The 22751-nt window shown below is 48.1% G+C and overlaps 1 protein-coding gene across 2 annotated transcripts in view; it reads left to right on the forward strand.

The window, feature by feature from the left end:
* LOC139049111 (fatty acid CoA ligase Acsl3-like) overlaps positions 1-22751 on the forward strand; it is a 133403-nt gene that overhangs the window by 88645 nt on the left and 22007 nt on the right. For both annotated transcript variants that reach the window (XM_070524333.1, XM_070524341.1), the window contains 2 exons: positions 19924-19998; positions 22457-22645. In XM_070524333.1, coding sequence (XP_070380434.1) covers positions 19924-19998; positions 22457-22645 — 264 coding nt within the window. The remainder of the gene's footprint in view (positions 1-19923; positions 19999-22456; positions 22646-22751) is intronic.

Below are 22751 nucleotides of genomic sequence, written 5' to 3' on the forward strand. Positions count from 1 at the left end.
GCTATACCGCGCGTCGTAGGCGAAACGTAACAGACCGCCCCGCCGGGGGAAGGAGATCCCGATGGTCAGGGGACTGCATCCGCTGTCCGGAGGGATGTCGCTTGATGATGCTCATAACCGAAGTCGGTCGTCCCTCGGCGTTTCTTGAGCGCAGCGCACCGAGAAGGCCTCGTTCACACGTTCAGGTTCACACAGGACATTGCAAAGTGACTTCGGGAGAGTTGCCATTTTTCTCTCGTTCCCAGCAAGCGTTAGAACTACGCCGAAACTCAATCGCTCAGTCATCAAGCACGAAACAACCCTCACTAAGCCATGCCAGGCTCTTTCCCCTTTTATACTACTGCCTAGTTCCTTACAGTAGTCTAGCAGCACCCAGAACGCGTCCACAAATTGGAAAATTGCACTAGAAAGCACATCATGACATTGAAACACTAAACAAGAGCAATATGTTAAAAATCCTGCCTCAGGAAGAAAAACATCAATAAGAAACAATTTTGAGGCTGATTCCCACGTTAGGGGCTTCGACTTAAGCCATCGGCGTTACCGCTGAGACTCCCCTTTTTGTAACGCACCTCAAACAAATATTGTTGCTAAGCGAGGCTCCAGCGCAGGAGGCGGCCATTTGTGAAAGAGATGGTGTGCAGCCATTGGAGAGGGCAGTGATCCGTTTCGATGTATGCGAAGCGTAGATCGCAGCGAGCGACCGTACACCAGCTCAGCTAGCGAAAACCCCGTAGCCGCATGCGACGCGGTCCTCAATGCAAACATCACCCCAGGCAGAAACAGCTCCCAGTCAGTTTGTTGTTCAAACCACAAGGCTCTCAACACGCGCTTCATGACGGAGTGGAGCATCTCAACGGAATTCGACTGTGGGTCGTACACTGAGCTGTGTAACAGCTTAACCCCACACCTTTCGAGAAAAGTTGTCGTCAAAGCGCTGGTAAACACTGTGCCCTGATCTGATTGGATTTCCGCAGGAAAACCAACTCGCGCAAATATGGACAGTAGTGCATTGACTATCTCAACTGAGCTGAGTTTAAGCGGCACTGCTTCAGGGAACTTTGTCGCTGGGCAGATCACAGTCAAAATGTGTCTGTACCCCGTGGTTGTTACCGGCAGAGGTCCCACTGTATCAATAACGAGCCGTCTAAAAGGCTCCGTAATGATAGGTACCAACTTCAACGGCGCCCTCGATTTGTCCCCGGGCTTGCCCACCCGCTGACAGGTGTCGCATGTCTTCACAAAGTGGTCTGCGTCCCGAAAACACCCTGGCCAATAGTACTCTTGCAAGAGACGGTCCTTAGTTTTCTTAACTCCTAGGTGTCCGGACCACGAACCCCCATGCGACAAGCGCAACAGATCCTGATGGTAGCAGCTGATCGAACTCCACTCCCCTGCGGTCTAGATACTTCCGGTACAGGACCCCACCTCTTTCCACAAAGCGAGCATTTTTCTTGGCGATACCTTCCTTGACAATGCAGCGTATGTTTTCTAGGCTGCCATCCTTCTTTTGCTCGGCTATCAAAGCCGCCCGGCTGACTTTTAGCAACCGATTAAGTCCGTCTGACGTAGGCGCGATGAGCAAATCTGCAGATAGCTCTTCTAACTTTCCCGTGTCGGGCATTTCCTCTCCAGTATCTGGTGCCTTTAACGCTACAGGCTCAATTTTATTCAGTTCGGGCGTGCTCTGAATATCAGCTTGCTGCGCCTCTGACCCTTTCTCATTGTTCGACAACGTCGGCCCCGCAACTACCGCCTTTGCAGCGAGCTCCCGAACCTTCGATCTGGTTAAGGCCTGAACGCTAGCCTCACCAAACAAAAGCCCCTTCTCGCGCAGGAGGTGATCGGACCTGTTCGAAAATAGGTACGGGTACTGGGGGGGGGGGGCAGCATAGATGACACTGCCGACTCCGTCTCAAGTGCTCCGAAAGGACCTTCAATAAGCACTTTTGCTACGGGCAGACACACGCTATGAGCTTCCACGGCTTGCTTGATCCATGCGCACTCGCCCGTGAACATATCGGGTTCTACGTAAGAGGGGTGAACTACATCCATCGCAGCTGCGGAATCGCGAAGCACTCGGCACTCTTTCCCGTTCACGAGGAGGTCTCGCATGTAAGGCTCGAGAAGCTTCATGTTCTCGTCAGTGCTGCATAATGACAAAAACACGACTTTTGTTTTTGTTTCTAGACACTGCGCCGAAAAGTGACCCGGCTTTTGGCACGTATAACACACGCGCACTTGCCTCGTCTCGAACCGCTTTCTGCGTTCGGCTTCGGCTGCCGCCGTCTCCTTACGTTCGGTCGGACTGCTTTCACTCGCATCCGCACTACGTGTGTCCCCCTTTGCTCTCATGGGCGTGAACTTCGGCCTCTCAAACTTGGAGCCAAATTCACCCTTTTGACCGTCCTTAGCTCCGCGAGCCCGAGGCGTCACAAACTCTTCGGCTAGCTCAGCGGCTCTGGCCACCGTACTAACGTCTGGCCTATCCAAGACCCAGTACCGCACGTTCTCAGGTAGCCGACTATAAAACTGTTCCAGCCCGAAACACTGCAGAACTTTCCCGTGATCACCAAACGCTTTCTCTTCTTTGAGCCACTCCTGCATGTTTGACATTAGCCTGTAGGCAAACCCTGTATATGACTCACTTCTGCCTTTCTCATTTACCCGAAACTTCCGACGGAACGCCTCCGCTGACAGCCTGTACTTCTTTAGCAGACTCGATTTCACTTGGTCGAAATCCTCTGCCTCCTCTCTATTCAAGCGAGCGACTACGTCGGCCGCCTCGCCGGGTAACAAAGTGAGCAAGCGCTGTGGCCACGTTTCCCGAGAGAACCCCTGCTTCTCGCACGTTCGCTCAAAGTTAACCAGGAACAAACCAATGTCCTCTCTAAGCTTAAACGGCCGCATTAGGTCAGTTATTTTGAACAATACTCGTTCTCCTGCACCGTGTGCCTGACTTCCATTACGAGCGCGTTCCATCTCTACCTCGAGACGCTTCATTTCCAAAGCGTGGTCGCGCTCTTCTTTTTCTTTCTGCTCTTTTCGTTCGCGCTCTTCTTTTTCTTTCTGTTCTTTTCGTTCACGCTCTTCTTTTTCTTTCTGTTCTTTTCGTTCACCCTCATCTTTCTCTTTCTGTTCTTTAAGTTCGCGCTCCTGTCTTTTTGCCCTCTCCTCAATGGTCTCAAGGCATTCCGACAGCTCGTCATCCTCAGCTTCTAACTCAAGAATAGCCCTTAGCAGTTCTGGTTTTCTGAGTTTGTCTGAGACATCCAGACCGAACTCTCTTGCAAGCTCCAGCAATTTCGGTTTGCGCAACGACTTCAAATCCATGGCTGCTCTGAATGCTGCTTTCTCTACTGCCTACTATTGTCTTGCCGCAAACTAACCCGGCAGCAACGACAACCACAATTACCAGCTCTGTTTCTGACACTAACAAAAGCCTGGCAAAACTCAGAAGAAGAAAGTCCCGCACTCACCAAACCTCTCAGCCAAGAATTCAGCGCAGTCGTTCCGCCGCAGGCAACCAGTCAACACACAGGGCTCGTTGCACTGCTCCCGGATGGTCGTTGTGCTGCTCAGCATAGTCAACCGCATATCTTCGCTGCTGGCCTCCGTTGTCGCGATCTCACCGCTGGCAACCAGCTGTTGGAACCTCAGTGCTGACACCCGTTATTGCAGTCGCACCGCTGGCACGAGTTGTTGCAAATGGGTCGCAAGCCCCAAGGGTAGCGTTGGCCTGGCGGCCTGGGGCACAACTGGAAGCATCCGAAGGTCCTGGCAAAGCATGAGTCGACTGCTAAGAGAACAACTTGTTTATTCTAGCATCGCAAAAGAGCGGCCGGTCAGGTCGACCGAAGTGGAGAGACGGGAGAGCACGCTTCTCGACGGAAGAATTCGGAGCCTCTCTCCTGGCGTCCGGGGGCAGCTGCTTTTATACTCCCGGAGTTGAGGGCAAGAAGGAACGTAACGGGACGAGGTCACGTGACAGCGAGGCACGGACACGCTGAGAGACATGTTGAGACGAGTGTGGTGACGCATCAGGCGGGCCGGCGCCGGTCAGACCTCCTCGCTTCACACTTGGGGAGCTCCTCTCCCCCTCTGCCGCGCTTTGACAAGCGTGGGCACACACTCACACACGCACACACGAAGACACGTGGCACTGAAACATGCCTGGACGCGCTTGGCGGGGATGCGTTGCGGCAGCTCCGAACGGGCCAAAATGTCCGCCGCTTTGAATGAAGCCCCGGCGTCCGTTGCATCCGCGCCGGCTACACCGCGCGTCGTAGGCGAAACGTAACAATGCCAAGAAACAGCATTGTGGAACATGGTGGCGCCCATGGCTCCCACTTCAGCGTGAATTCTCTTGATGGCTACTACGCTCTCACTTGCGTTGATCGCCAGTAACTATTAAATGACATTTCGCTTTCTCTAAACTCACGTGAAACGTTAGTTATGAGCGCATAGCGCGTCCAGTTTCTGAGATCGCCGCAACGCTTTTGAGTACTTTCGGCACGTTTACAATCTCATTTTGCCAACTCTTCTTTGCTGAGGATCCGTTTTAGCGTCATTCTTAAGCTTCCGTTGCATGCCGCCGCGATTGTCGATGAGCCACCGCAAGCTAAGTAAGGGAAAGCGGGCCAGTCGCAGTCGCCGGCACCACCCTCTTCATCTGGTTATCGATATTCAGTGCAGTGGCTGGGCCCCATCGAATCTCTCTCCACTTGAGCGTACTCCTCGCCTCTTGTGAGCCAATTAGATAAGACAAGCCGCTCAGTGTAGGTAATGTTATTCGTTTCTCAAGCAAACAAAAGTGACCTCCTACGAACGAGGAGAGCGCTTGATTGGTCTATTCAAACAACCCTGCGGTTGACCGCCCGACGCTTTCGTCGGCGGTTACGCAAATTTGACGTCAGGAGATTGGAATAAAAACATATTGGAATAGGTTTACGTCATAAGGCCCCAACAATAGGATGGTTACTAATGGATCGACTTGGCTTGGATACGTTTGGCGCGAGACACCAGACGACGCCTTGTTTTATAACGTTTTCCTTACGTTTGCGTTCCCGTGCGATCAACTAAAAGTCTTGACGCGCACCATAACGTGCCGCAAATGTTCTTAAGTTACGTGCTACGTAAGGCGACAAACGCTATTCTAAAACTGTCTAGTATTTCGAACAAGCTGACCTTATGTTCACGGAGAGAAAAACTGCAACTGCGTTGCTAAGTAGCAGAGATTTATTTCACTTCAATTCAGTTTATTCAACATCATTACATGAGGTCAGAGGCACAGACAAAAACCATTTCTATTAATGGCTTGAAGAAGTTTGTAGCTCCGGTGGCACACAGCAGGGTGCAACGTTGGCGTGGATTGCCTACTCATAACGTATGCAAGCTGCTTACCTAAGAACATGATAATCACACAGTAAATGTCGTTACAAACGCTTGCATATTACAAGAGAAAAAGGAAAAACAAACAAACGTAATCTCATTGCAGTATTCAGAGTACATTATGCATTAATGAAATTCAGTTGCATATAGCGCACTTCTTAAAAATGATCGCCTAAAAGCACGTTATTTTGTTAATAGGCAACATTAACATATGATCCAATATAGAAGTGCAATTTGGATAAAAAACACACGCTCTGGATCTATAAATCACTAGCATTACAAAGAGTACAAGGCAACAAAATTTAATCATGCCAGCTGCCAAACAAAGAAATCATGGAGTTTGCTGCAAACGGAAGCTACATCGACGATGCCTTGTCTGAAAAAATCATTCAGCAAAGTTGCCAAAGTAAACGTTAACGTTTGTTTGCCTTAATTTGTTCGGCAATTGTTGACAGGGCTTTCAATTTCGGGTGTGGTAGGCCAGTGCTGTTAGTGTGTGTTCTCCTTTCTAATTTATAATATTTACAAAACCTTTAACAGAACAGTGACTCAGGTTAAACTACATTGTATTTTTCGACCAATGGTTTTGCATGGCAGAGTTGCGAGCGTCTTTCCTGCTATTCGGATCGCACGTTTTTGCGAATGCGGGTTGGAACAACCAGTTGGACTGTGTGTTCCAATCCGTATGAGAAAGCTTCACGCCGTGCAATAGCGGCGGTACTAGATGCCCTTTGTCTGAGCGCCACTGATAATGCTGTATCGATGGATGCAGCCGATAGGCTTATCGCAGAAGAATGAGGCTTTACGAAGTTCGACGGAGGATCGGTGTAAAATGGGGCGTCGTCATCCACAGGATCTTGAAATTGGCTCAAGCAAGAATAATTTTATAGCTGGATCAATATTGGGCTGATGGCTTCACATGACTAAGTTCGTTGGAATGTGCATGCACCCCCAATTTAAGAGTGCAACAGCGGAGATACCAAATTCACCTTCACCATGACGCTTTTTATTGACGTCTACCTTTCTTTCTCTAAGATAGTTGCCGCAGCGAATTACAAGCCTAACTCCGGGGTATACGAGGTCCTTGCTATTAATCATGTATTTCTTCTTGTGCTGATCTGTAACGCGCTAGCAAAACATGCGCAAGCGTTACGTACTCTATGCTCTTGGAGCGCACAGATTAAATAACGTAGCAGGTGTTAGGAATTGGTTTAATGCGGCATGGCTTCATGTGTAAAGAAAGCATTGCCATATTGCTCTAGATCAGTTATGCAAGTTTGTAATACGATCAAATATAAACTACTCGGTTGAAACGTTTTGCACGAGCAGCTAGCTAATTTAAAAGTAGGTCCCTGCACACTCTTTGACAGTATAGGCCTTCCTTCTGAAAGTTCGTGTTTGTGTCGTCTGTGACCAATTAATCAAATAAACAAAATGATATAAATTGATATCGAAGAGAAAAATGCATTGCTATAGCAATGTATAAAAATGAGTACGCGCAAATACGCAAGCCGCTGTAATGCTGAAGACGAACACGCCGACGCGCCGACGCCTTCTCCGTGCCTTATTACCATCCTGAACCACGTTTGTCTTTGCAGTAGACATATACAGGGTGTTTTAGCGAATACTGCTACGAATTTCTAAAAATAGAGCGCTCCTGGAGCCTGCAGCACGAGAAAGTTTTTCACTCATTTCCTAGGAAGGTGAAACTGGGCGCTTAAGGAGCGCGTGTTATCACGTGCACAAGAAACGTCAGCTGTTGACGCCTTCTGACGTCTCTTAGTCTGTGCCACGCAAGCCGAATCATCTTTCTTCTGTCTGCATGGTGACTGCGGCTCGTGGCGGGCTATTGATTTCAATCAATTCTGTGATTTTACGTCTCTAAACCACGATTTGAATATAGGGCACGCCGTAGTGGGGAATTGCGGAATAATTATGACCACCAGGAGATCTTTAGCGTGCCCACAATGAATTACTCCTGTAGACCGTTGACTATTACATCGGTAATATACAGATTAGCAATGTAGGCTATTGTACTGAAACTGGAAGATTGGGAAGAACATAACGGTGTATTGGGAGAACTTCAGAATGCCTTCAGAATCGGTAGGCATTTGGATGATAACTTATTTGTTTTGCTCAGTGCATAGAAATATTCAGAGAAGAAAGCAGACCATTATATGTGGTTTTTTTTAGACAATACCGGAGCGTATGACAACGTAGACCGCAACATCGTGTGGGATATTCTCGAAGTGGAATGCTTAGGCAATGACTGTATACAGCTTTTGAGGGAGATTTACCTTGAAAATACCATTTCAGTTGAATGTGAACGAATGAGAAGCGAGGAGACAGTTGATATCGACAAGAGGCTGAGACAGGGGTGCCCTTTATCCAGGCTGCTGTTTATGACGCACATGGTAAGAATAGAAAGGGCGGTAGATGAAATCAATATTTGATTTAATCCCTTAGCAGGCGGGCACAATAGTGGAGCAGCAGCTTCCAGGTTGGTTTTACGCGGATGACTTTACGTTGCTTCCTGACAAGCGAAATGATATGCAATGTCTGGCAAATACCCGTGGACAGGAAGTTCAGAATTTAGGACTTAAATTTATCGTTAAAACACCAGGTTTTAAGGTATTCAATGGAAACAGTGAACAGACAGTATTAATAAAGGGCCAGGAAAAAGCTCGAGTAAATATATACAAATACCTTGGTATATAGATAAACGAAGGCAATGTATGTATGAAAACGAAGGAAAAAACAATGATAGCAAAGGGAACGAAAAATGCGGCCATAATAAAATAGGGCACTACGGGGTTACAATAGGCACGAGGTGCTCCGGGGTATGTGGAGAGGTGTAATGGTTCCAGGACTTACATTTGGAAGTGCGGTTCTTTGCTTGAAGTCAGGAGTACAATCAGGACTCAATGGCAGTCAATTGTCAGTGGAACGCCTCACATTGGACACTCACGGGGAGACTACAAATAAAGCTGTGCAGGATGATATGGACTGGACAAGCTTTGAAGTAAGGTAAACTCGGAGTAAAATTGACTTTGAAGAACGACTGAAGAACGTGGGAGTAAATCGGTTGCGAGAGTGTTCGGGTTGCCTTGGAACGCTGTCAGATCAGGATGTCTCAGAACCCGTGCTTATAAAGCGAGGTACTCTAAGGAAGAAGCATGTGCTTGCTGCGATAAAGCTAGGGAAACTATGGAACATGTTTTATTAGAATGTGAAGATATCTGCCCAGCTGTTCCTTTAGGCTCCTCTAGCCTCCTTGAAGTTCTTGGCTTCAGGGATAGAAAGGGGAAAGTAAACATGTCCGCAATATAGATTAATAAGGGGCGATTGGAGGTTTCGTGGCAGAAAAATAGGGACAGCACAAACAACTGAGGCGCACAAAAACAAAGTTCCCAGTAGTGGTTCAGACAGTTTGATGCTGGGAATTCTTTATGTGTGTGTGTTTTACAGCGCAGCCCTTAGGCGCCCGTTCCTGCGGCGAAGGATGAACGCAGCGAAGGATGAAAGAGCGAACGTGGAGCACAGCGTGGGATGAAAGCTGGCGATAGCGAAGACAGCGCGGGGAGGAACGCGGAGGAAGATGGCGGCGCGGAACCATGCAGCGGAAAGCGGAGGAGGAGGGTATGGTGAAAGTGTAAAAAAGAAAGCGTGGTGCCGCGCAAGACTGGCTTTGCGGCGTTGATGGTTACTAGATGGCGCCATAGTAGCGCGCATCTTCGGGGAGGTCTGTTTGCTGTAGCTGCTGTGAATCCCACCCACGCATCACCCACGCGCTGCCTCTGGCGATCTCCCTATTAGTGAAGCAGTCGCGTCACGCTTTGCAACGTTTACAACGTGCCGCACGAGGCAAATTTCCACGCCAGCAGCCAATATATCGCGAAATAAAAAAACATGTATAGAGCTACGCTCAAATTTCGCATTAGCGAGTATCAAAATCGTCGGTGAATTTATCTTCTGTCTTTTTTTGCATAGAGGACGTGTACAAGCCGTGCACATTTTATGAGGGCTTGGTAAACGACGGCAGTAAATGCAGAATATCATCTGTAACTGGTCATTGTTCAAAGATCTGCTTCACTGAAGGGCTTCAAGTAAGACGCATTAGTTTGAACAACCGGTTCTTTTCGCAAGCTCACATTAAAAGAAGACGTCCGAAGTCATATATTTCATTATGCACGCGGCACGTTATGCCACGCCTTTGCTCATTAGCTAAGGATTTGTGAAACCGTAATGAACTGAATATAGAACGATGTACACGACCAATTTGAACCCCGGGTTGGCTCAATGGCTACGGTGGTCCGCTGCTTCGCATGAGGTCGTGAGGTAAACCCGGGTCATGCAGTCATTATTTTTATAACGACAAACTGTGTCTTTACACGTAATAAACGTTAAAAAACGCCTTGATCAAGATTATTCCGTATCCCATTGCCCCCTGTTCAGATTTAAGATCAGTCAACGAAAGATAACGATATTTTACGCCGAGCAATACAAGTCAAGCCATTGTTTCCCGTCCTGTCTGTGTTTATTTAGTCTTCTCACAACCTGGGAAATACACAGCATGATTAGGTACTTAATACTGGTGTGGCTATGTCGCTTACCATGTCGCACCGAAGCTTAAGTGTTCAACCAGCTTGAACGGAATGTTTTTGCCTTTCCATTTGCTTTTCAATAAAGTACATACAAAACGACTACAATAGTAGCTGTATGTATTGGCAGTTACAGAATAAACTGCTGAATTGGTGTGCCGAATTTCACCTGACCTTATGGCCTGAGTCTAGGCTACGTAAAATACCAATAAATGGTTAATCAATCAGCCATGACGGTAGCGGAAAGAAACAAGCTCAACGCCCTCATACGCAAGGCGTACAAATGTGCGTTAGGACTTGCGCCCGGAGTCAGCACCACGAAGCTCTTAGAACTAAGCTTACACAATACGCTCGAGGAACTCGTGGAGGCGCAACAAGTGTCCCAACTCGAGCGCCTATCCAAGACCCGCCCGGGCAGACACGTGCTCGAAAAGCTCGGCATCACGTATCACACGCAGCACGGCATCACAGTAGAAATTACTAGAAACATACGAGGGGGGGGGGGGGGGTTAGCAATTATACGTACCCCCATTGCCTCGGAACATGCACCCCCAATACCCCACGGGGAGACGTAAAGCCAGGGCACAATACATGAACCAAAGTTACTCCAACAACAAGGAGGCGGTCTTCACCGACGCAGCCCGTTATCGATACAGGAAGCGTTTCGTGGCTGCACTTACTAGCCGCCGAGGCAACCACCTCACGAGCGTCACCGTGAACACGGCACATGTCGAAGCGGCAGTGGAAGCGGCCATAGCACTGGCTCTCACACAAACCAAAGCGACATACGTGATCTGCGATTCGCAAACGGCAATTCGCAATTTTGCAAGTGGGCGCATCTCGCAAGAGGCGTGTCACATACTCCAGTGACATCCCATACACCAGGGAGAGGTCGACTTCGATAAACGAAGGCATTTGCTATGGATCCCGGCACACACTGCATTGAGCACTCCCAACGAAGCGGCTCACCGCGTTGCTCGAGGCCTCACTCACCGAGCATCATCGGAGGAATAGCTCCCGCGGGGTACTGCAAACGTCTGGGCGTGGGAGGATCGTATGACCAGGTTCCACGACATCACGACACACTACCAGTTGCAAAGACGCGTATACCCATTCCCTCACGCTAGGTTAGACAGGATGCAAAGAGTACACTTCAGACAATTACAAACAGATTCTTACAGGAACCCCAGATTCATGCACTCCATGTGTCCAGACATGTACACTACAAACAGATGCACATCATGTGGCGAGGGTGCCACACTTAATCACATGTTATGGGACTGTCAGCACTTAAAAAACAAGTCGGGCGTGCCGACCCCTCGGTCTCTTCCACCGCCAGCCTCCGCTCGCGCTCGAAGACCACACTGCTCAGCTCGAACCTGACAGCACAACTCTGGGCCGTCCAGCGAGCCGAGGAAGCCGCTTCGAGACAAGGTCTCGGAACCACGTCCGCGACGGGTGCCTAGACACACTAAAAAGACGCCGAGCTCAAATCTTATTGATTTGAAAATAAAGTTTACGTTCTCTGAGCTAAGGCACGCCATTTATAGCAATGTGCTTAATTTTGTTTCCAGTAGTCCAAGAGACACTTCTGTTAACGTCAGAAACAGTAAGGATGCAAAACAGCCTAGTGAAGCTAGCCAAAAACTTCAGATATACAACCCATATGATTTTCTTTCTCAGCGCCATTATGCTTTGCTTTGTTTGTGCAATGCTATCTGTCACATCTGGGCGTTGCTTTCACCCGTCGCTACGCGCACCTCATCGGCCAATCGAACAGCCCTGATTGTGAACACTGCCAGATGTTTGAAACACTGGAACACATAATGTGCGATTGCCCAGCATATATGCTGGTGCGAAGGACGTTAGTAGGTTTGCTAGCCAGCGTTGGCAGGCGACCACTGTCGGAGGAAGCTGTCCTCGGCCCATGGCCTGACACTGCAAATACAATGCGTGCAACTAAAGTGTTGTTGAAGCATCTGCAGGACACCAAGCTCGACGAGCGGCTCTATCAAGGCAACTTTCTCATATACATAAGCACTCACCACTTCTCTTATCATCATCATCCATCCCAGTACTTTCAGTCCCCTTCCCTCTTCCCCAGTGCAGAGTAGCAGACTAGAGCGCACTAGGTCAGGTCGACCCCTCTGTCTTTCCTGTCAATAAATTATATTCTATATTCTATGTGACACCTTTTTTGTTTGCTGCGAGATACCTATCCGCAATAGTAAATAATTTCTAAACACACTAAACAGCACCACACGTACTCAAGCATTTCGGGGAGATTTGCAGTAGATCTGTGTATTTTTGGCATTTTTCACCTCTTATAAATACACGTGCAAGTCTAACAAACGAGACGAGCTCCTTGCGTTTCCGGAAACCCTATGCAAAAGAATAAGTTCACTGATCGACGAGCCAAATGTGACGGCAAATTTACTTTTTGAGTATATAAAACGCATTGCGTACTCTTAACGTAAAAAGTAAGCGGTCGTTGGCACGCTTGTTGGGCGTTATATTTGTGCGACTTTTACAATGTGTGCTGCTGCCCTTCGATTTCGTGTTCCATCTGCTGGAAATGGAGGCAACATAAAAATTTGTAACGTTCAAGTGTTGTACTCCCAGAACTGCATTGCTTTTCTACCAGTCAACAGTAATAGAAGCCACGACGCCATAGGAGCCTCTAAATCAATAAAGAGCGAACTTGTCTGCATTCTTTATTGTTTTGGGTGCTCGAGTATCTCCATCTGAAATCTGCGTCCGTTTCGTTTCTTCTACTTCATCCATGTTAACTCTGGTCTGTCCTTCTCGCTCAGCAACAACCATTGACCACGTCGTGAACAACCATGACGTGTAAAAACGAAGGCTACAACAATATTTCGTACTACTGCTACTACTACTATTATTATTATTATTATTATTATTATTATTATTATTATTACAAATGTTATTATTATTATTAATATTAATATTATTATTATTATCATTATTATCATTATTCCACATTTTATTGATTGATTGATTGATTGAAGAACAACAATAAAAATTCACCGATGATGACGATAGTCCCTAATGTTCGCCGAAATTTCAGTGCAGCTATGTACGTGTTTTCATTTCTCGATGTACTGGCTGCGCGGACAATCTGTCGCGTGCGGCATGTTGCAAACAGAGCCAAGTGCGGCGCGTCTGCTTCGCTAATCGGGAGATCGCGAGAGGAAGCACGTAGATGATGCGTTCGCGCAATTCACAACAGCCGCCACAGACAACCTCCACTCACGCACGCAGCACTTTGTCTGCATACAGACGACGTGCGCTACTCTGGGGCCATCTCGTAGCTATCGTCGCCGTAAAGCCCCTCGTGCGCGGCCCTGCGGTTTTTCTTTCCGACGCTTTCGCCTTACCCTCCTCCTCCGCTTTCCTTCTCGCGCTCGCCCCTCTTCGCTGTCGCCGTATTCTTCATCTCCCGCTGCGCTCCGCGTTCGCTCTCATCTTTCGCTGTGCTCGTTCGCTCGGTTGCGAGCATGGAGGACGGAGAAATAAAAACTAGGAGGGAGCGTCACGTGATTCCGCTAGCCTCGGTAAGCGAACCTCCTCCGAAGCCACCCCTTCCGCTCTCCGAGTCCTCGTGCGTGGTGCCTTTTGGGTAAGATTAGGTCCACATTTGTGCCGGATCATTTGTAATTGTTTGGTACGTGGTAACGATTAATGGCGCCTGCCGTCAAAAGCACGTAGGCACGTGGGAAGTACAACGCGTGGGTTTCTGCTACCGCGGGCGTCGTTCTTCGCTTCAAATGCGTTGCCTTGAAACGTAGAGAAAGACTTGGGAGCGAGACCCATGACCACATAATTTTCAAAGCATCACTTGCGCTTACCACCACATCTGGTCAGCGTTGTCACCTCGAAACCCGTCCACAGTATGTCCGAGCGTGGTCTATTGTTTCGTCAAATCAGCTGTTACATGCCTCAAACTCCGGTGCGGTGCTAATTTTTGTTCCGCTGTCTTATCTTGTCTCAACCTATATAAGTTGAGACAAGATGTTTCACGGCGTATTTATTTGTCGCGTGTTTGCTTAGTCAAAGGTGCTGCTGTGTGTCTTTCGTTGGGAAATAAATAACATTATCCTGCACTCTGAACGCCGAAGTCATCACCTTTCCTTGAGATTTATTATCGCTATGTTGTAAGATTGTGTGTTGCGACATTGTTACGCTGTTAAGACGCGCCTAGCGATTTCTCACCGGTCTGTGGAGAGGCAGAAGGCATTGAGCAGAACGACTGCGTCCACTGGGACCGTCTGCCATAACAATGGGCCGGCACGGCCTTAAATATGGTCGGGGTCCCCGGCCCGCCAGTACATCGTTGGGTAGTTGGGGACAAGATGGGACGAGATCTTATAACACAGGAAAGTAGACGATGTGGACTTTGGACGCTCGCTTGATCGCCTGTACATGTTTCAGTGGCGAAAGACATCATTGTTTCCCAAAAGATGCACCTAAACGCAGCGAATCGCCGTCAGAAGGGCGGTTTGGTTGCCTTGACACTTTCGCAGGACGAAAGGTTTCCTTGTTTCCCTGAAATCGTCCCGAAACGCGACCAGTCGTCCTTGAGGTGGCCCTCGCGGGTTGTTGGGCGCAATGCCGGTTAATAGCCCGGCGCCTTCGTTTGGTACAGTCTTCGCACCTGTCTGCTGCTTGCTTAAGCGATGAGCCGCGTGGTGGTTCAGTGCGTTACCTGACTGACATAACAGAGACTCGACCGCTTCATGTACTTGACTTCCTTCATTCAACGTCAGCGTGCGTTTGCCAAGCTATACTATGTGCGGCCATTCCAAAAACCCCGCAGCATACGCAACCGAAGCAAACCGACTAAATCTACCGCTTGCCTATCACGTGACGGCCTATTTTCCATCATCCCATTCCTCTAAATTTTTTCCGACTACGTTTCCCGATTGTCACGTGACGCTTCCTCTTAGTTGTTTTCCTTCCTCCATGGTTACGATGTAGGACACCGACGCCGACGCTCGCCGCAAGAACAGGCGCCTAAAGGCCCAACCACTGGCATGCGTCGGTATGCTTCGGCACGCGCCGACCAGCGAACGCGTAGCTTCGCGTCGCTTGGAGGAAAAGGGATCGCAACCACTGGACGCACACTCTGACGCGCGCCGACGCTCGCTCCTCGGCTGCGGCGCACTGCTGCTGGACTATTTTGTCTGCAACCGTCTAAGTCCGGTATAAAACAGCCTGTTCTAAACTGAGCTAGAACCAATAAGTTAGGGATCTGTATCTTCTTTTAGATATGGAAAACACGTTTTATTTATTGATGTACGCCTGCCGCAACAGCTTCTTTTTACCTTTGAAGTAACAATAGTGCACAAGATATAGACAGCGCTCGCGCGTCGTCTGTCTACACGATCGCTTTCAAAACGCCTGCACGACCATGCCATATCGTATCAAAAGCTGTTGTACATTTTATTTTTGATAGATCATTGCGCAGCCAGCTATGTAAGAATTAGGCATGCGAAGTATCATGAAAAATCTGTATCAGAAATATTGTCACGTTGTAGTGACGGTGAAGAATGATGCACATCTCCAAACTGGGAGTTACAAATTTAACTCTTTATTGCGCGAACTTGTGTCAAGCAAAACAAGTAACACTCAATCGCAACGAAAGCGGCGAGCAAAGTCAGCGATCGTCGAAAATTTTATATGCGGGTCAAGCGCGTCGGCTTTCCTATATCAATCGTCGAAAGTTCCAGCGTATTCGCCGGTGCCCGCGCGCCTTCCAGAAACTACTACACAAGTCGTGTCGCGTCCGCAGTCAAATTATACAAGGTTTGTCGACAACAGACAACGAATAGAACCATCGAAAACATTCGCGAAACTTCTGATACGTGCAGGCGCGTCCTGCACCGAGCGATAACGTTCAGCCTTCGTTAGCCGGTGAAATACGGCTACTGGATGCAGAAAGAGTATTTATTTATTTATTTATTTATTTATTTATTTATTTATTTATTTATTTATTTATTTATTCATTCATTCATTCATTCAAGTGCCCAGAAACAGCTTTACGCTTTAATACTGGGTCCAGCGGGCCAGCCTAGACGTCAGTGCGCATGCGCGGTACAACATGCGCAGTGACGTTTACGCTGACCGGCTGAGCTATAACTCTCTAATGGGGGCGAGCTTCACCACTGGAAAAGCTGGCGCTTACGTCGGCGTGGCGTAGAATGAGGGATCACGTGGACACAACGGCCACGTCGGCTGCTTCGGAAACGCCGAAGCAAGCTGAAAATGAAAGTTTAATGTCCCACTTGCGCTGCGGTTCTGATTAAGTGGGGATGTTTCCCCGCTTCGGTTGTCTACTTGACAACACTTGAAAGCACTATATTAGAAAGTGGCTGCCTTTGACGGCGTCCAACATGGTAGGCTACTGCTCGGTGCCGCAGTGCCGGACGTACGCAACGGAGCCCGGTGTCAGCCTTCACACGTACTCGCGGTACAAGAAGCTGCGGGAAACTTGGATCGCGAAACTCAGAGCCGGCAAGCAGCCATTGGCTACAACTCGGGTGTGCAGCAAGCGTTTCCATGAGGAAGATTTCTGCTACGGCATTGGGGCTGCGGTGTTCAGTGAGTAGCAGAAAGTGCTCACTGAGACGCTTGCCCGCATGCACTGCCCGGCTAATGTCATGAAGCTTTGATCTATGAACTTGCTGACGCTAGATACTGGCAAGTTCACTGCTATAAAAAGTGAACGGTAAGAAGCACATTAAAAAAAGGCATGGCATATGCTTATGTTTGTGTTAGCACCAAAGAGTAAACAAATACTGGATTAAGAAAAAGAAGTAGGGGGAAATTGCTCGCTGAGAAGACCGCTAAACATACAGTGTGAAGCAACTTGAGAAATAATCATATTGAAATGTCCAAGAGTTTAGAAGAAATGAAAAAAAAAATTAATCGTCGTGTCGGCACATTACAAGTCGCCGTAGAAGTTTCTACCGTATTGCAAAACCCATTCAGTATCCAGTGCCATGCCGGATTATGGGCCCAGTGTAGCGCGCTGGATGCTGGGGCGCTGGGGAGGCGCCGCATACTGGGAGGTGCTGGGCACTGGTGCGAAAAGCAGCTCTAGAGCGTAAAATAAGTGGTGCCTGACCACCGTGTATATTTTTCTGACTACAGAAAGCAACAGAGAGTGTTTTAGTGCAATAAAAAAATAAGTAAAAATAAATTCGACCAGGGTGCGATCGTCGGGCCTACAGACCCAAAGCACGGTACTTTACCACAACACCATGCCAGCACATACAACTGCGTGGATAATTTGCCATGTCAACGTCGAGGCGCAGCTTTAGTTTCACAGAGAGACGTCTCGCGCACATATGGTAAATGCGCTATCGCCCTGCAACTAAAACTTACGCCTGTTTCAGAAAGAAAAAGTTGGCCGTATGCAGTAGTGTGTTGGGAAGTTCCACAGCACTGATCTTTGTTTGTGATTGGCATTTTAACTTCGAAAAAAGTCCTAATGAAACGCCGACCCGGAACGCTGGATGGGCTGTTAATGCCGATTTTGATAGCCGTTTCTTGTTATTCGCGCCAGGGATATGCAACGTTTTCTTAGTTTAATGATGAGTTTCAATCGACTCCTCTGTCTAGTCACATACCATAGTCAGTGAAGCGTAGTCTAGTGCTGGTAGGCATTGGCGACAGCACATATACCTATGTTTATAACGCTTCACATCAGCGCTCCTCGCTTCTTGTGCTGACACTGCAGACACGAAAAGAATGGTTTAGTTAAGGACACCGATGCGAAAGCTGAAATATAGAGTTTTATCCTTGTTAGACTTGTTCATTCCTGAGCCCAGACGGACTCGGCGGTTACGCTAGCCCTAGGCTTCGGTGGAAGGAACCGATCTCGGCGCAGGTACCTGGCGAATGCTAAAATGTGTGTATTTGAGCCTCAGAAACTTTTATATAATATTTTTTAGTACACTAGGGAAAGTAGAAGTGCCCGAATTGCCTCAGCTTTGTTATCGGTGCGATAATATCAATCAGCGGTATGCTTCGAACTCGGGGCCCGTTCGAACGCGTCTGAATGGCTTCTGGGTTTCGGGTCGACTCCACAACACTGCGACAACGGCGACAGCTCGCAGTCATCGGTTACGCACAAAATACTAAAAAAGAAGGCGTCATCTACGTTTGCGTGGTTTCGTTCAAGAATGTAGCTAACCGCCCAGTCAAAAGTGAAAACGCAAAAAAAAAGAACGAAAGTGATCTTCAGTGTCAAATATCCATGCATGAACAGGGCAGCTCACGCACCTTTATTCCAAGCTGCGACACGAAATAGAGTTTTATGACCCCAAAATATAGCGTTATTTAGGACAAGAGACTATTATCAAGCCATGAAATTGTATAAAGTATTTAATATTCAGCAGCGCCTGTCCTCCTCGCGTACTGGAACCAGTGCGGCGCAAACGCAACCAGCGCAGTTTTCAGTACGAGCAAGCGAACTGCAGCGAGAACCAGCGCGTGTACAGCACAAACCAGTGCGCCCCAGCGTCATGGCAGTGAAATCAGCGTTTCGTCCAGTGTGACCCATCTCTCATCCAGCGTTAACACTGGTGTCCCAGTGACTTCCAGCGAGCGCCAGCGTCCCCAGTGCGATCTAGTGTCAAAAAACGCGCTGATTTCACACTGGAAGGCACTGGAAGACGCTGGTTTTTGCAATAGGCATAGCTATAATGAAAATATTTTTGAACAGCTCTGATAGCATCCACGCAACAGTTGATTCTATATGGTCAAATACTCATATGCTACGGCCTAAAGCTCACGGCATGGTACGAAAGCGTGGTCACAGCAAAAGCGAAACATTGCGAGCGGACATGCATGCAGACCCGCAGTCAGCCGCTGCGAACCCGTGGGATCGCTGCATTGAGGCTTCATTCTGTTATGCACCCTTCTGTTATACAGACAGTCCACCGTAAAAGCATATTTCACATAGTTTGCTCTCAGCCGATTGCCTACCTTTCACGCAAGAAACCGGTTCGGGGGGACTACATTGCGGCGACCGTGCGCAGTGGGACTATTCGGTAAAGATATAGCGTCTATAAGCTATTCTGTGCTTTCTGTTTGTCCAAGATTATTATTTTGACAGTAAAAACTTTGGTCGTTTCAAAAGTACTTACAGAAATGTCAGAAAGAGGGCTCCCACGTGGTGTTTTCTTGAGAGCCACCAGCGAAACCTACGAGGAGCTCGTTGCGTTTTCCCTCATACGACGCAAGCGAGGCGCTTCCGAAAGATGGCGACTCCGTAAGTCCTCGCCGCCAGTAACTCTCTAGTGATATCAGCGAGCAAGCGAGCGACGCGCTCCGTAAAAACGCTGACCCCCTCAGCGTACTACACATGCGCAGTGCCATCTACCCTGGCCTGCTGGGGCCGTTTACATATAATCAGGACACCGTCAAATTTGTCGTCGTTTTGCCATGGAGTTTTGCAGTCAAGTTCAACACGTGTCGCCTGCGGCTCCGAATCGATACTGTCCCTTTTCATGCTTCCTCAGAGGTCTGCCTACTTTATCATCGGGATTGGCTGGTCATCAACGGTGCGTGATAAGGAAATAATCATGCTAGAAGAATTTTACATTATACCAGCCCTGCTCCGTGTACTGCCTGAGCCATATGAAAGCGTTAAGTGTGAGCACAGCGGACTGTAAGCAATGTTTAGCGAATACATCCTAGTCATACATCATATCTTTGCTAGCAAAATGCAATATAGGCGGACTAGTAGATTGGCGAATTACCGTACGACCAAGTGCATTTTTGTGCGGTAGTTCGTGATGGCTGAATCTTCGAATAACAAGGTCATCGGGGCACTGATAAAACAATGTTGCTCTGTCATTTCATTTCGAAGACTGGTATAAGAATCAAATATTTTGTTTTCCAGCATGGGACCTCACTGTTGGCGTGGCTGGACCTCCATTGAATGGGGTACAAATAAAATTGGTTGACTGGGATGAAGGTAAGCACACTGGTTATGGCAACAAAGACGTTTTCTGTAGCGCGCGTTGTTCAATCGCAGAGGGTGACTATAGCACGAATGTAATCTTACTTTATTCAAAACCACAATACTTCAAGCCACCACACTGTCATACTGCGAGTATCTGATGAACAAAATATCGCATGACGAATTGAAAATTACTGCTATATGCATGCATTACGAAACAAGTACCTGTGATAAAGTTATATTCCCTCTGCGACGCAATTTCAAGGTAACTGAGAGAGTAGGTGCAACTTAAACATAAAAAAACTGTATAAGTTGGTTTTGTGGCACTAATGCCGGCACTAAAGGTTAAAAAAAAGTAAGTAGAGCTATGTAGATAGCTCTACTTAGTAAGTAGAGATATGTAACTGTAACTGTATGTAAGTAAGTAGAGCTATGTAACTAAGTAGAGCAAACAGCTGCCCATAGGGCGAATGACCTTACTGCACGGAAACAGCAGCACTCGTTCGCTCAATGGCTTCTAAGGTTATGGCATAGCAGGCACTTTGCTTCTATATTGGCGATGCAAACTTAGAGGCCATGTTGTGCACTCGTACAAGACGTTTATTGTCGGTATTAATGCGTTGGCATTCTTAAGGTACTTCATACACTTTCCGAGGGCTATCTATCTATCTGTCTGTCTGTCTGTCTGTCTGTCTGTGCAAGGTTGCATCTAACCGTTTTTCCGCCAACCTGGGTCACTGTGTATTCCATGATCGAATGGTTACAGCATCAGGCTGTGTGCTGAGGGAACAGAGTTCGAAACCAACCGCGAAGCAACTTGAGCCATGTTGTATGGGGCAACGTATACATATGTACCGCTCTTCAACGAACCTTTTTCACGCCGAGATGTGTCACTGTAGATGCGGGACTGTGTACGTACCACTCTTCAAAGAAACTGACGCTCACTTGGAGCGCTTCGTATGAGCCAATCGGTCTGTGCTGTTCTTCAATAAACCGATTTGATGCACTGTGTATGTGCCAGTAGGTGTGTGCCGCTCTACAATCACCAAGGGCACCTAAATTTCTCCTATGCCGGACGGAATCGAACCCACGTCACATGGGTTCATCAAGGACTGTAACCCGAAACATTAGCAGGCTGCGCCACAAATACACTGGGTATGTGCCGCTCTTCAATGAACCTCTCGCCAACCTAGGTGAAGCGAGGGAGCAATTCTCAGCGTTCGCACCTACCGACGTGCCACGCTTCTCGTCTCTGAGGTCACGACGAACGTACTTCTTGGCACCGCCACTAGATGATGCAGCGTGTTTAGAAAGAAGCGCGAGAAAGGAGCCCGGTTACAGCACGGTGCGTTTCTCAGCATTCGCACGCACCGGCGCGCCATGCATCTAGGCTTCGCGACGGCGCCACTAGATGGTCGTCGAGCGCTCAGCGGAGTCGCGCAGCAGTGCACGCCTCACACATAACTCGTTTCGATGGTAGCAGTAGGTTGTGTCACTGTATTGATTCGATTCTAAACGCATTACCGTCGACAGTCATCGTGAGGTAGGTGCTGCTGAATTTCTTTTAGCGAAGATTAATATGTTCATTTTCTTTAACTAACCGAGAATACTTCAGTGACTGCTCTTATACGTTTCAGTCGTGTGACCTCGAAAGGCTTTATGTTGCAAGGCTTGTCGTTGAGTCCTTTGTGTCATTGAATGTGCAGTGCTGAATGATTGAAGCGCGAAACTCGGACTGCAGGACGGCCGGCGCTTTTTTCGCCACCGATGAGCGCTGAGCGGCCGTATTCAGTCACAATTCAACACAAAGGCTCTGGCCTTTCATGTGATGCAAAAATTCATCAGCCCGGTGTCCCAGCACCAACCGCCGCCAAAAGTGCCGGCAACTAGGCACTCCGAGTATCACATTACAATTGCTGAGCACTACGCAACATGTACAGCAATGCCATTATGGCCGCTTGTCATGTACTCAGGAATTTTCGTGCGAAGACAGTAAATGAAACCAAGGCGCTCGATTTTTTGTTAGTTACAACCACATGAATCGAGGGAGAGCTTAGAAGAAATTTACGTCTACTTTTTACTGAAATGTAGAAAAAAAGAATACTTAGGCAGATGAATGCCAATTCGAGCAACTTATACATCGAAGACAGTGAAATTCTACAAGGTAATTCTCGCACCCTTCGGAAGTCATGGGGGTCTGAGGAACGAAGTAGACGAACACCAACCATGAAAGATTTAGGAAAGTTAACGTTTCGGCTCCTACACGTGAGGATTGTTCACAACGAGGCTAAAGAGCGACGAAAACGTCGTTGAAGGACGTCGCATAACGTGATCGCGATGCTTAGCGTATACAGGTGGCAAATTACCATCGTTTCGGTTGGTAGTGTCCGCCATAATGTGAACCTGAAACGACTCAAAATAAAGATGCATGGCTCGGTTCTTTTGCAATCTCACGTTCACCTTTCGGGCTCAGGCGGCTACCACGTGAGTGACCGGCCCTACCCTCGAGGCGAAGTGGTCGTCGGAGGCCCCACTGTGGCGGCCGGCTACTACAAGAAGCCAGAACTGACTGCGGAAAGCTTCAAGGAAGATGGCCAGATGCGCTGGTTCTACACCGGTGACATTGGCGAATTCTTGCCCAAAGGCATTCTCAAAATTATCGGTGCGTGCGCGCGAGTTTTGTTTAGCTACAACGAGGTTCCCGCCACTCGCCTTTCTTTCGCAGCCTTCTGAAGAGTAGGGGCCGCATTCAAAAAGCTTTTCGTTCG

This window comes from Dermacentor albipictus, chromosome 1 (genome assembly GCF_038994185.2).
Source record: "Dermacentor albipictus isolate Rhodes 1998 colony chromosome 1, USDA_Dalb.pri_finalv2, whole genome shotgun sequence".
NCBI classification, from domain to species: Eukaryota; Metazoa; Arthropoda; class Arachnida; order Ixodida; family Ixodidae; genus Dermacentor; species Dermacentor albipictus.